This window comes from Eretmochelys imbricata, chromosome 2, assembly GCF_965152235.1.
Source record: "Eretmochelys imbricata isolate rEreImb1 chromosome 2, rEreImb1.hap1, whole genome shotgun sequence".
NCBI classification, from domain to species: Eukaryota; Metazoa; Chordata; order Testudines; family Cheloniidae; genus Eretmochelys; species Eretmochelys imbricata.
The window spans coordinates 198,262,585-198,277,754 of NC_135573.1; the positions used below are offsets into that span (position 1 = coordinate 198,262,585).

At 39.0% G+C, this 15,170-nt stretch overlaps 1 protein-coding gene across 2 annotated transcripts; it reads right to left on the reverse strand.

The window, feature by feature from the left end:
* Nucleotides 1-1,550: 1,550 nt before the first annotated feature.
* OXSM (3-oxoacyl-ACP synthase, mitochondrial) lies at nucleotides 1,551-14,282 on the reverse strand. Of its 2 annotated transcripts, none has more exons than XM_077811255.1 (3): nucleotides 14,089-14,282; nucleotides 9,507-10,523; nucleotides 1,551-2,882 (listed from the first exon to the last, which is right to left on the reverse strand). In XM_077811255.1, the coding sequence occupies exons 2-3, from the start codon at nucleotides 10,490-10,492 to the stop codon at nucleotides 2,480-2,482; spliced, it is 1,389 nt and encodes a 462-aa protein (XP_077667381.1). In that variant the 5' UTR covers nucleotides 10,493-10,523; nucleotides 14,089-14,282; the 3' UTR covers nucleotides 1,551-2,479. The 2 variants fall into 2 exon arrangements, with proteins under 2 accessions (XP_077667381.1, XP_077667380.1); XM_077811254.1 differs by lacking the exon at nucleotides 14,089-14,282 and adding an exon at nucleotides 13,439-13,588.
* Between the last annotated feature and the right edge of the window lie 888 nt (nucleotides 14,283-15,170).

Below are 15,170 nucleotides of genomic sequence, written 5' to 3' on the forward strand. Positions count from 1 at the left end.
GTACTATGGTAATACAAATAATAATGCAATTCATTGTTATTCTTTCAGCAATATCTTGTATTGCTCACTATTAACACTTTTAAAAACTGTACATTTAATCAGGACCCCCATCCCTTTACTGTTAAATACTGCCCATTCTCATATAGCACTCTTTATCTCCCCATAAATTAGTTATCCATAACTTGACATGGTGCATAACTGTAGCTGTGAGAATCAATACAGCTTTCATTAGGATCCATGTTGCAGTCTGGATAGGTCATGGTAACTGAAATGGGAAACCTGGCTTCTGTTCCCAGCTCCAGTTATGTTCTCAACTGTGTAAACTTGACCCAAGTCACTTATCTTTTCTGTGCCACAGTTTCCCTATCACCAAACAAAATAGGGATGATACTTACTCACTACTGTAAAGCACTCTGAGATCTATTCAAAAAGCACTTTATGAAACTCCTAAAATAAAAATATCCTGTAGGTTAGCACAAAGATGCATTGAGATGGGAGCCAGGAGACCATGAGTTCAAGCCTTCGTTTTCAATGACTGCTGTTAATATTTCTGTGCACTTAACAGTCCTTTTATACATATCACTGAGGCTAAAAGCTTAGCATGATTCAAAAAAGGATTGGACATTTATAATAAAGACTATCTAGAATTATAATAGTAAATATTAAAAAAAATATTTGGAAGATACATAAACCCTGATGGTTTATATCATACACAAATCTCTAACAACTGGGAGTGAAGGGAGGGAGGGAGAAATTTTCCCTATAACTGCCTACTGCATCATTTCTTGCTGCTTGCCCCAGAGCAGCTGGTACTGGCCACTTCTGGAGATAGGACTGGACTAGATGGACCACTTTTCTGATCCAACAAGAAAGTTCTACCTTATTATATGGCATAATAGCACAACAGAAGGACAAATTTCCATCTGTTTTTCTGTGAGTCTGTTTATTTCATTTAGTAAAAGAAGATATGAGGTTAAATATCCACATGTATAACCAGAGTAATTTCATCTTGATGAAGGTCTTTGTATTCAAATCTTGTACTAATGATTTGAGGAGCAAATGTAAAAAATGTTTCTAAGGTAAATATATTTCTGTGGGAAATTTTATATTTGATTCATTTTTAACTGAACAACTAAGTTGTTTATAAAGTCATAAACTGACAGACTCAAAATGATATTATGAAGTAAGGGATGCAGCAGCTATAAATTCAGCACTTCATTTGAATTCTATATTATTACCATTCTGATGCATCAAAAAAGCTCTGTTTATGAAATTCAAGGAAGACTGTCAAGATAAACATGACATATCATTAGAAAATAGGAGCTTCGTTCCTATGCACCCTAACTTGCAAGGTGCTGAACTCACTTAACACCCACTGATTTTAATGGCAATATATCCTACATTAACATCACCAATTAGTAAAACTGAATTTTGAAAATATAATTTACTTTTCACTATTTATGCTATATACCTTTGCATATCACTTATCATGGAAATTAAAATAGATGAGTCAGTGACAGACAGGATCTGGAATATTTGGACTGCAAACACAGTGGGAGAATTTTTATTTGTTTTAAATCTTTCTATTAAAATTTAAAACAAAATCAGGATTCCCAATACATACAAAGAAGACACAAAACCATCATGCTTTCAAATCAAATAAACTTCTGTTCACTGTTAAATCTTTTGAGGAAGAGGCAATTCAGCTGAGTTTACTTCTTTGATGTTGCAAAACATATAGCACTGATGTAAATAAAGCCCTCAGTTTTGACAGATTCTCCCTCACTCAAAATAGCTGAAATAGGTTTATTTTTCTATCTAACTGAGCCACATCTTTACCAAACCATTTGCAAGAACAATTCCATTTAGATTCTACTTTTACATTCTTGACCTTACAGACCAAAAAAAAAAAAAAAAAAGAGAGAGAGAGAGCGCAATTAATAGTTTTTTTAACAGTGGTATGTACTTTTGAATATTTAATTTAATATAAAGCATTTTAGAGCATTTTCAACTTTAATACCTTTCTTTTTAAAATATGACATTCCTAATTAAAGTGCTGAATTTGGTATTTCAAAGTAATAACCAGAAGTAATGCAAACAATATATTAAAGGGGAGAATGAGGTGAATGGGGCTGTTGATCAAACAGGAGTTGTCATACTAAGGACTAAATCCTGCCAAGTGCAGAGCATCCTAACCTCCCAGTGAAGTGAATGAAAACAAAGAAAGCACTTAGCATTTGCAAGATCAGACTCTAAAGGAGTAATACTCATTCTTTTGTAGTCTGAAGTATAAATAGGTAAGGACTGGAAGACTTAAGAAAAAAATAAGCAAGTCGCCAATGTGACTGGATAAAAAGGGATATGGTTCATGTAAAAAGTGTTACAGTACAACAAAACATAATGTAGTACCACAAATTATTTTTCAGGCCATTTACCAATCTGCATTTGTAGTATTTACACACACACAACACACTGTAAGCTAAACATGAGCAAAGCACAGTGTTGCATTACTACCACCAAAGCCAAATGAATTAGTGAGAGCAATGCGTCGTTTTTCACTTTGCCACTCTTGGGCTGTTAGCGGAACATAATTAAGGTCAAACTCCGGCTCAGTTTTATCCAGGTTGAGAGTAGGTGGTAAAATTCCATGGTAACAGGACAGTGCAGTAAAAGCTGCCTCTATAGCCCCTGCAGCCCCCAGGAGATGTCCTGTTGCTCCCTTTGTTGAGGAAACTGCAAGAGTGTATGAATGCTCTTTAAAAAGTCTCTTGATAGCTTGATTCTCAGCAGCATCTCCAAGTGGTGTAGAAGTGGCATGTGCATTGACATATGTTATATCCTCAGGACATATTCCAGAATCTTTTATTGCTGCAGACATACATCTAAGGAAAAAGAAAAACAGAGAGCTTGATTTCCCACTGTCTCTTGTAGTCACCGCCATCTGTTCAGAGTGGAAATGGTTGTTAAATGCTAAATCAGAATGGTTGCATTTCACAGGCACTTTGCTCCAATATAAATGACTACACAAGGTGCAAGGCAGAGCAGAATCAGACCCATACACTTTATCAGCAACATAAGAATAATATACACACTTAGATCTTGGGTATCTTAAATATTTTATTCTTCTATAGAATATATTGACTGGAATTAAAGTCTACAGCGGAAAGACTGTTATACCACAGGTTGAAAAAGGGGATATAATAGATATCAGATATTAGATAACAGATATTGTTGTCCATTAGAAGTCTGTTTTTAATCCAAAGGTCAATCATTTTCCTTCTAAAATAAATTTTATCTTAAAAATTATTTTCCCAACTATTTTACAACTTCAATTACCCTCTGCTGAAGTTTCTCTAGTTTAGCCGCCAGGTACTCAATCAAAAGCAGAGTTCCCTCTGTGATTACAGCAACCATCTTGATCATAGCAAATTAAACAAAAAGTTTCCTAACTTTTACATTTTCTGTCCCTCGTGTTTATATTATTCCCTTTTGCTCACAACAATCCTAGACACATCCTCAGAACTTTAGTGCAAACTGCTTTCTCCCCCGGGAAAAATCCAAAGGGGCAGGGAAATTCCACAGTTCTCCTTGTGAGCTTCTTTTGAATTCTTCCCTCAGGGTTAGGGGAGGATTTGTCTTCCTTATTCTGGAAGAAGTAGGGCTATGGCCCCAAACCCAGTAGATAACAGGAGATTCACTGGGAGCACAGTGTCAACTACACTGAGAACCTATACCTCCATTCTGGCCCCAAGGAGCAGAATGTATTTTCTGTGGGGAAAAAAAAAATGCTATGCCCAGTGCTGCAGAATTTCCCCCAGGAGTAGAGTTCATCACAGCCGCAGAGCCAGGTTAGGACAGAGTGGGGCACACAGGGCTGCGGAGGGAGGGGATGTGTGTGTGTCACAGACTGGGGTTCAGAATGACAGGGCGGGACAGACTGGGGCATATGCTCAGGAGCTAGTGGTGTGAAAGTGTTAAGCCTGGGGATGTGGGCTGCAGAGACCCATGGGGTCACACCCAACATCTCCAGGCTCACTCCTAGGCTCCTTCCCTCTCCCGCAGCAGCTCCATTACTCCTGACTCCCCCAAGCCTTTGCACTGCTTCTGACAGGTGCAGGAAATATAGTTCTGTACTGTAATTTAAACTAATTACTCAAAGTTCTGTATTAATATGCCTAGTAAAGAATCTATTTGTCAAAAAAAAATTACCAGAATCTTTTCTTTTTTTTTTTTTTTGGTAATATTGTTACAGGCATACTTGCTGACAGATATTTTGAAATAAATTATCAAAATAATTGAAACTAGAATGATTATATTGTGTTATTTTGACAAAATATGCAGAATTTTGCAGAATTTTCAAATATTGTGAGAAGAATTTTTTAAATTTTGGTACAGAATTTTTATTTTTTTGGCACAGAATTCCTCCAGGAGTAATATAATATGGATGACAGATCTGCAGAGCAACAGACGAGTAGGAAGTGAGCTCTATTGGTATACCAAATGTTGAATAAATTTAAACATCTCTGACTTTGAGTCTTTCTTCCGCCTTTTCAGGCATGTTGCAGAATCCAGCTTCTAACTTAAGTCAGAGAGTTGAGTGATCCTGTTTGTCACTTACTAGCAAGCCAGAATACTGGCAACAAAGTTAATCAACCAGAAGGGAAATAGTTAAACTATTTTAACTTACTACACTCCTTAGGGCTACTATATTATCCAAATATATTATATATCACATATATTCTACTGTATGCATTATATACACAAGTTTTGGGCCCAGACCTGTTCTCTTTTACTGAGAGTTTTGCCTAACACATGTAGGATCATGTCCTACATATATATTATTATCAGGCTGAAGTAGCTCTTAAAATCTATGGATTTTATGGAGGAGATGATACAATGGGATAACATGGTTTTGGTAATTAAATATTCATGGTAAATAGGCCCAATGGCTGTGATGGGCTATTAGACGGGGTGAGATCAGAGTTACCCAGGAAAGAATTTTCTGTAGTATCTGGCTGATGAATCTTGCCCATATGCTCAGGGTTTAGCTGATCGCCATATTTGGGGTCGGGAAGGAATTTTCCTCCAGGGCAGATTGGAAGAGGCCCTGGAGGTTTTTCGCCTTCCTCTGTAGCATGGGGCACGGGTCACTTGCTGGAGGATTCTCTGCTCCTTGAAGTCTTTAAACTATGATTTGAGGACTTCAATAGCACAGATATAGGTGTGAGGGGTTTTTTTGTAGGAGTGGTGGGTGAAATTCTGTGGCCTGCGTTGTGCAGGAGGTCAGACTAGATGATCATAATGGTCCCTTCTGACCTAAATATCTATGAATCTATGAATCTCACAAAAACTATATGCCCTTGAAATTATGTAAATTGGGAAGCCAATAATTGATATACAGTAATAAGTGTAGTGTATACATTTCAGATTTCTTTGCTAATGTACAACATATCACAATTCATAATTTAAAATGTTTAATATAAAATGCTTTATTTCCTGTTGTGAATTTAATTCATATTCTGACACAATTATAAGATGCATATAGGAAAACTGTGTTACAAATGTATTATCATATCAGCTCAGTGGTGAAAAAAATCTGTAATTTGAGAGAAAGTTCACAGTTAATCTCAGTATCTCATCATAAATGTCTTAAAAGTCTAAATAAATGTCTAAAGCAATTACGTATGAATCAAGTACTGTAAGGAGAAAACTGGTAAATTAGTCTTCTACTTTAAAATCTGTTAACCCAAAGATATAGCATTAAACACAGACATCAGAACAACATAAAATATAGAGGGCTACTTGTTTGGTCATTTAGTCCATTCCCTTGCCAGGGCAGTTCATCCTTAGAAAGGAAAAAATCCTGGGAGGCATGGTATATTAAGAACAGAAGAACTGAAATGACTATGAACTATCACTACAATAATAATTCTAATGGGGTCAGTACAGTGCATTGACTCATACGGGCACACTCAGCAAACCCAGATTATCGACAAATAGGGTTGGCTTTGATTAGGTGCCACTGTCATCCATGCTTTCACTTTTTATTTAGTCTGTATTCTTGGATTGTTTTACCATATTCGCTTTTTCTTTGACCATTTCCTATGGTAACAACAATATGCCATAAGCACAAAGGGCATCACAGCTGCTATGAAAACCATTACTTTGCACTGATACGTAAAAGTTTTAGTATAATACTACAATAAGCTGTGAAGACTAGTAAAGCTCTACCTGTGATCTTTAGCAAAGACCTATATAGTCAGCCTACACAAGGCTCTCAAGCGGTAGATATATATATATATAGAGAGAGAGAGATACAGGTAAGTTATTTCATTCATAATTAAATTAATTATAGGGTATTTACACTATATACAAATATAAACACTATCAAACACTATATACACAATATAAACACTGGCAAATGAAGTGTAAAAATACAATTAGGAAGGCCAAAAAAGAATCTGAGGAACAGTTAGTCAAAGACTCAAAAAGTAATAGCAAATTTTTTTTAAGTACATCAGAAGCAGGAAGCCTGCTAAACAACCAGTGGGGCCACTGGACAATCGAAGTGCTAAAGAAACACTCAAGGATGATAAGGCCATTGAGGAGAAACTAAATGAATTCTTTGCTTCAGTCTTCACAGCTGAGGATGTGAGGGAGATTCCGAAACCTGAGCCATTGTTTTTAGATGACAGATCTGAGGAACTGTCCCAGATTAAGATATCATTAGAGGAGGTTTTGGAACAAATTGATAAATTAAATTTAACAGCAATAAGTCACCAGGACCAGATGGTATTCACACAAGAGTTCTGTAGGAACTCAAATGTGAAATTGCAGAACTATTAACTGTAGTCGGTAACTTATCAGTTAAATCAGCTTCTGTACCAAATGACTGGAGGATAGCTAATGTGATGTCAATTTTTTAAAAGGGCCCCAGAGGTGATCCCGGCAATTACAGGCCTGTAAGCCTGACTTCAGTACCAGGCAAACTGGTTGGAACTATAATAAAGAACAATATTGTCAGACATCTAGATAAACATAATTTGTTGAGGAAGTGTCAACATGGTTTTAGTAAAGAGAAATCATGCCTCACCAATCTACTAAAATTATTTGAGGGGCTCAACAAGGATGTGGACAAGGGAGATCCAGTGGATAGGGTGTACTTAGATTTTCAGAAAGCCTTTGACAAGGTCCCTCACCAAAGGCTCTTACACAAAGTAAGCTGCCACAGGATAAGAGGGAAGGTGCTCTCATGGATTGGTAACTGGTTAAAAGATAGGAAAGAAAGGGTAGGTATAAATGTCAGTTTTCAGAATGGAGAGAGGTAAATAGTGATGTCCCCCTAGGGTCTGTTCTGGGACCAGTCCTATTCAACATATTCATAAATGATCTGGAAAAGGGATCAAAAGTGAGATGGCAAAATTTGCAGATGATACAAAATTACTAAAGATAGTTAAGATGCAGGCAGACAGCAAAGAGCTACAAAAGGATCTCTCAAAACTGGATGACTGAGCAAAACAATGGCAGATGAAATTTAATACTGACAAATGCAAAGTAATGCACACTGGAAAGCATAATCCCAACTATACATATACAATGATGGGGTCTAAATTAGCTGTTACCTCTCAAGAAAGAGATCTTGGAGTCATTGTGGATAGTTCTCTGAAAACATCCACTCAATGTGCAGCGGCAGTCAAAAAAGCGAACAGAATGCTGGGAATAATTAAGAAAGGGATGGATAATAGGACAGAAAATATCATGTTGCCTCTATAAAAATCCATGTTACGCCCACATCTTGAATACTGTGTGCAGATGTGGTCGCCACATCTCAGAAAAGACTGGAATTGGAAAAGATTCAGAAAAGGGCAACAAAAATGATTAGGGGTATGGAAAGGCTTCCGAATGAGAAGAGATTAATAACTGGGATTTTTCAGCTTGGAAAAGAGATGGCTCAGGGGAGATATGATTGAGGTCTATAAAATCATGACTGGTGTAGAGAAAGTAGATAAGGAAGTGTTATTTACTACTTCTCATAACACAAGAACTAGGGGTCACCAAATGAAATTAATAGGCAGCAGATTTAAAACTAATAAAAGGAAGTATGTCTGCACACAATGCACAGTCAACTGGTGGAATATCTTGCCAGAGAATGTTGTAAAGGCCAAGACCATAACAGGGTTCAAAAAAGAACTAGATAAATTCATGGAGGATGGGTCCATCAATGGCTATTAGCCAGGATGGGCGGGATTCTATTCTATGGTTGAATGGTGTCCCTAGCCCCTGTTTGCTAGAAGCTGGGAATGAGTGACAGGGGATGGATCACATGATGATTACCTGTTCTGTTCATTCCCTCTGAGGCACCTGGCACTGGCCACCGTTGGAAGACAAGATACTGAGCTAGATGGACCTTTGGTCTGACCCAATAGGGCCATTCTTATGTTCTTATGTATAAACATAAAATGTCAAAACAGCGAAACTGTAAAAAGATATAAACTGTGTGTAAACTAGCTTCATAAAAGAAGATTTTCTATCTCAGTAATGGATAGAGCAACATGCGTTCTTTTCCACAGATATCCCTTGTAAAAGCAGCCCTATTTTAAGACTGGCAAAAGAGTGCTGAAAAATGGCACTATCCTATAAAAAATAAGACATTTAATCAGCCTACAGTGTGATAGTATCTTAATTCTATGCAAACATAGATCTGAGGACATACCAAAGTGAAAATCCAAAGTTCATTTCTGCTGTCCATCCACCAACTCTAACCTTTTCCCCCCATACTACACTGAAGGCATTGAGTCTGCATTACGATCCCAACAAAGCAAGATCCTTAAACCAGGTCTCTATTTTAACCGTGTGCTTTGCATACACATCAACGTAACTTGTTAAAACCAAGTCCTAAATCTTTTTCAGAGCATTTTGACTATTCACACTGATAATATCTAAGGTACTTATTCTGGGAATCGGCATTCTTCAACTACTACATAACTGTTAATGTACTATTTTGGAGTTCAGTGTGGGCTAATTAAATAGTATTCCTAAAGAACACAGGTAGCAGCATTACCTGCTTTCATAGCTGAATGTCTCTCCTCTCAAATACAGAGGTTCAAAAGGTTTTATTGTACTTTAGCCTTTAACATCTGCGTGTAGTTGGGACTCATTTATGGTGAACAGCTGTGTACATCAAAAGTAAAAGTGAAATATTTTCCACATTGAATAAAGCTTCCATAATATTACATGAGGCGTCTGACTCTAGTGAGACTACCTTGCCACAAGAAAAATAAGATAAAACCTTACAAAAATCTTCCATTGTTCAGATTAAGCTTTCAGGCTTTTTGAAAATCTGCATGCCATTGTATTTTAAACACTCTCACACCAGTTAAAAGATATGTGGATGGTATTCATGCTGAGGTGCATGTTATTTCTCTTGACAAATTTACAGAGAATATTGACCAACAGAAAATAATAGCTTAATAACGTATCTGTCAAATTAATCTACAAATTCTTACCTAAAAGCACCATCTCCATCTGGATTAGGTGCTGTTATATGGCAAGCATCACCAGAGAGTCCATAACCTAAAATTTCTGCATAGATCCTGGCTTCTCTTTGAATAGCATGTTCATATTCTTCCAACACCAACACAGCTGCACCCTCTCCCATTACAAATCCTTCTCTCTGCGAGTGGAACGGTCGACATGCCAGTTTAGGGCTTGAGTTAAAGTTAGAGCTGAGTGCCCGAGCTCTTGCAAATGCAGCTATAGACAAGGGGCTAATAGAAGCCTCTGTTCCTCCAGCCAACATCACATCAGCATCACCATAGCCTATAAATCTAAAGGAATCTCCAACAGCATGTGCTCCTGTGGTACAAGCAGTTGACACAGCATGATTGGGCCCCTTGAGTTGGTATCTAATGCTGATCTGACCTGCTGCCATATTGATTAAGATCTTAGGGATAAAGAATGGGCTGACTTTGTTATAACCTTTTGTTTTAAACAGCAAGCCTGTATTGGAAATATCTTCCAGTGGAACCATTCCCATTCCAATTGCCACACCAGCAGTTAAGTGATCCATTTCAGACTGTGGATGCCAGCCAGAGTCTTTTATTGCTAGCTCTGCAGCACCCAATGCCATGATAGTGGCAGAAGACATGGATTTGCTTTCTGATTTTGACACAAAGTTCTCTTCACTGAACTGACCCTTGCCATTTCCTCTTGGCACACAAGCAGCCACTCTACATGGAACACTTGTATATTCTTCCCCATCCAGAGAGATAATCCCACTTTCTCCTTGGAGAAGGCGATTCCACACGAATTGAGTCCCAACACCAAGAGGAGACACTAAACCAATACCTGTGACAACTACTCGCCTTTGATGTTTGGAAAGTGACTTGGTGCTGAAACCATTTTTGCTACTTCTTAAACACTGATGTAATTTGGAACTCCGAGGACGAAAATTTACAATTTTTAAGAAATCTTGTAAGCACTGTGAGATCATGGTGGAGACCACGGTAACCTGAAATGCGTTTCTGTAACAGGTAAAAAAGGTAACAATGAAGTAGCTGATGTAAAAAGCATTTAAGGTACAGTAAAATTAGGACTTGCCTTTTAAATGCATGCATTTTCTAAATTGCAGAGAATGATGTTCCCTGTGTGACTAGTGCCCTATTGTGGCTATTTATTACAGTAAGTTAAGGACCTCATCATAACCTTTATGGGAGACAGCAACTCTAGGGGATGGGGCACTAGACTGAGAGTCGGGAGACCTGGATTCTGTTTCCAGCTCTACCACTGATTTGATCTGACACCTTGGCAAGTCACTTCATCTCTCCATGCCTCTCTTTCCCCTCACACCTTTTCTCTGTCTTGTTTATTTAGATTGTTAGCTCTCTGGGACAGGGTTCTCTTACAATGTGTTCATACAGCCCTTATTACATCTGGGCCTCGATCTCGGATAGTACTGTAATACAAATAAATAAGAGCCGTCACTTGGGTATCCCTCACTTTGCACTTTTATAGAGATTTATACTTTCAATATGCTGTAAAAATATTAACTAGTCCTTTGATGCCCTTAATGTTAGTTTAACATTGTATTTGAATATCCATTTATATTGTGAAAAAATTGCTTTGCTCTATCAAGCCATTTTTGACTTACTAAAATCAGATTTTTCACATTTGAGATAGTTTGTTTGATTAAGCTTTAAGCATAGATTTCGATCATGAAATTCTATAAATTAGTCCCTAATTTAAATTAAATTGTTGCTAATTGGGGAAAAGAGTAATTTGAAGTCATATAGTATATATCAAAATACATGTGAAGTAGTTAATTTACATTTATTAAAAATGTAGTACAGTTACGATTTAGAAAGCCATGAAATCTGGCCACTTGCTCTCTTTAAACAATTATTTGAAAATTCTCCAAAACACTACATGTCACACAATCAAATGTATATGTCTTCATAAGATGACATATATGTCATCAGTTGTATTGGTATAGTGAAAACAAATGCACTGAAATATAATGCTGTCACAGGATTAATAGCTCTCACTTCGAAAATAACCACATCTAGCATCATAAAACACTGCGTTATTATATTAATATTATATTTTAAAGTACACCTTCAGCTGAAGAATCTAGTACTGATCACTGTAAAAGATAGGATACTGGACTATTGGTCTGATCTGGTTTGGCAATTTGTGTTCCTGTTGTACATGTGCTCATGAGGGTATGATTTGGCTTGCAGGAACTTTATTACCCATGATGATACACAAGAAAGAAATAACCCAACTTGACTATTAAGTGTCCAAGCAGTTTGCAGGGCTTCCAATTAGAAAATAACCATTTTCTCTTCTAAATGGAGCAAATTTGGTTTGACATCCATGAGAAACAAATAAACTTGGAACCCCCCACAACGCCATTTTTTTACCAAATAATTTTTCCGAGGGGAACGGACTTGGAGATAATATCACTGTAATAGAATGCTGTTATGTACTCCTGCTGCTAGATAAAGAGTTGGATGGTTATTTTTCAACACAGAGTATTAATCCTGTGACAGCATTTGGTTCTAGTGCCTTTATTTCTATTGTGCCAAATGTTTAATGGTGCGATTGTTATTTTATATGGGTAAAAGCATGCGACTGTATAACACTAGATATTTTGGATGTTGGCCTTGTTGTTGTTTTTGCCAAGGACAAGTACTAGTAGAACTTTTCTCACTTTTTTCTTATACTGTTTCCCCTTTATACATACGGCCAACGACAAAAATGAAGAGCACTGAAAGGACAGGGAAACCTATTTTAAATTTATATTTTAAATATAGCTTCTTAAAGTTTGGTGAATATCTTTTTCAGTTGGAATGAGTGGGAGGAAAAACTGAAAGTAATTTTATTTCCTGTGACAACAGGCTGCAAAATGCTATTGGTTTTAAATTCACAGCAGCAGTGTGTTGTATCTTTAAGGCTGCTGCTTTAATTTTTATATTCCGCTGTGGGTCAACGGTCAGCATATTTGGCAGCCAGACTTCAGGATGTGGCATAATACACTGGGTTTCTCAAGCTTCACTGCACCGTAACCCCCTTCTGATAACAAAAATTACACGACCCCAGAAGGGGGGACTGAGCTTGCCCAAGCCCTGCTGCCTCAAGTGGGAGCCCCACCGCCCCTAGCAGAGGGGGAGGGGGCCTGTACCCTGAGCCTCGCTGCCCAGGGCTGAAGCTGTTGGGCTTTGGCTTTGACCCCAGCCAGTTGGGCTCGGGCTTCAGCTTTGGCCCTGGGTAGTTGCGCTCGGGCTTTGGCCCCAGTAAGCCTAAGCCAACCCCAGTGACCCCCTTAAAACGGGGTCACAACCCACGTTGGGGTCCCAACCCACAGTTTGAGAACCACTGAAAATATTGTCAAAATAAACCTTACAACGAGGTATGTTCTGAAAAAGCAATGCTTGTGCACCACCTTCATTTAATGGTTATTAATGTTCTATAAGAAGAAATAAAGTCATGTTAAACTAACTTTAAGGGCAATCACAGGATTAGTTAATATTTTTTATAGCATAGTGAAAGTACAAAGCTCTATAAAAGTGCAAAGTGAGGGATACCCAAGTGACAACTCTTATTTATTTGTGTTACAATATCAACAAGTTTCTAGCCCTTCTGGCTGCAGAGAAAACTTCAAAATGTGTCCCCCAGTGCACCCTAAAGGCTCATAAATCAGAACAAAAAACAAAGTAAAACACCAAACCTATTATTTTACTTAATCGCATGATTTTAAAGCCAATCTCATGGTTTTGGTGCATTTGACTCACTTGTTTTGAACACTGGGGTTGGCAACACTGCTAGAGTAGCTGAGATTATTACATAGAATACTATTTTGCTATAGGGGGCCAAACCTCAACAATTCACCAAAGAAGGCGTGGAGCCCTCTAAACTGAAAAAAAAATCAACATTTTACCCTTTTGCTCCCTCCTCTGGCTTCACTGCCAGCCCCTAGGCACAGCATTGAAAATAAGGTTGCCAAACCTCCAGGACTGTCCTGGAGTCTCCAGCAATACAAGATTAATCTTTAATAGAAGTTTATGCCACGGGATGACACCTCCAGGAATACGTCCAACCAAAATTAGCCACCCTGTGTGAAAACAAGAGCGGACTTTCAAACCTCACGCCTGTAAACTCCTGGGGGCTAGGGAAGAGGTTACAGCCTAGTTAGCGGAGGCCTCTCTCCACGCACTGCGCGATGCCTGACGGGCAGAGGGGACTGGCGGGCACGGGACACACTGGGACCGCGCCTCCCGCACCAGCAATGGCAGAGCTCTGCTGAGGGGGCTCGGGGGGGGGGGGGTCCCTCTCCGCCACCCGGCTCCTTCCCAGGTGTGAGTCAGAGTATAACCCCCTGCCCCAGAGCGTTCCATCGGGGGCAACCTCCCCTTCCTGGGTGGGGCAGCCCCGCCCCGGTTATCTAGGAGAGGGGGAAACAGCCCTGACCCATTTCCGGGGGGCAAGATCTTTCCCCTCCGCGCCATTCCCAGACCTCCCTCTTTCATTCCATCCCACCCCTGAGATCGGCGCGGAAACAGGCACATTCCTCGGATGTCTGTATCTCACCTCCCCCTCTCCGGTGTGGTCAGCTCCGTCTCCCTCCCCTTCTCCAATGGCGGTGGGCTAAACCACGTGAGGAAAAAAGGGGGGTCTCAAACCTCGACGACTGGATAATCGACTGCCGATTCCTCGATTGGTCAGAAGCTCCTGCACCACTCAAGAAATCGGCTTTGGATTGGTAGGGCATGTGACCTGCTGTTTCTCTGACTTCTGCCGCTTTGTCTCCGAGGCTGTGGCAGGATAAGGCGTGTGGTGTGTTTATCTCACAGTCTCTGCTTGCGACACCAGTGAGAATCCCACCCATGACAATAAGCGGAGCCTTTCTTCAATTTGTTCTTAGGTGGTGGAAATATTCTTCCTACTTATCTTAGAGCACAGCATGAGGCTAGAATCCAAGAGCTATTAGGGTTATCTACAGAGACCAAAAAGAGGAATCACAACAAAAACAGCAAGGCAGATCCCTAGAAGGAAGAGTCATGGAGATTTTTTTAAAAACCCAGAGAATAAAGTTATATTAAAAAGGAAATTAATAAAAAAAGAAGTCAAGCACTCTCCAAAAAGTCACGTTCAGAAATAGAAAACATGCAAAAGAGAACACCAAGAACTCAAAACCACGAGATGACTAGAAAATATGCATGAGTCTAAATAATCACGAGGACATGAAGGAAACTAAAAGAGAAATTCACTTTCCCTCACTTTATTTTTTTCACATCATCTTATTTATATTAAAAAGAACGTTAGGGTTACAAATTCAGAAGTTGGGAAATGCTAGAATTAATGTTGCTTGTCACAAAAATAGTCTTTAATTACAGTTACATGGTATCATAAAGTATATGCACAAGGGGACCAAATTAAGGTTGCACAGCACGTCCGTGCCCCCAGTCCCATTTTAACACCCCACACCTGCATCAGCTCCTCATTTCAGTCCCAGATCCCTGAGCTTCACATCTCAGTCCTCTCTCTCCCATCCCCACCACTTCACCAGCTCCCTTGGATTGGCAATTTATTCCTCCATATTCCAGTCAGGTAGTTAAACTTCCTCCTCCTCCTCTCTGCCTGGATGCCAGTAGGGGGGCATTAAAAGCACA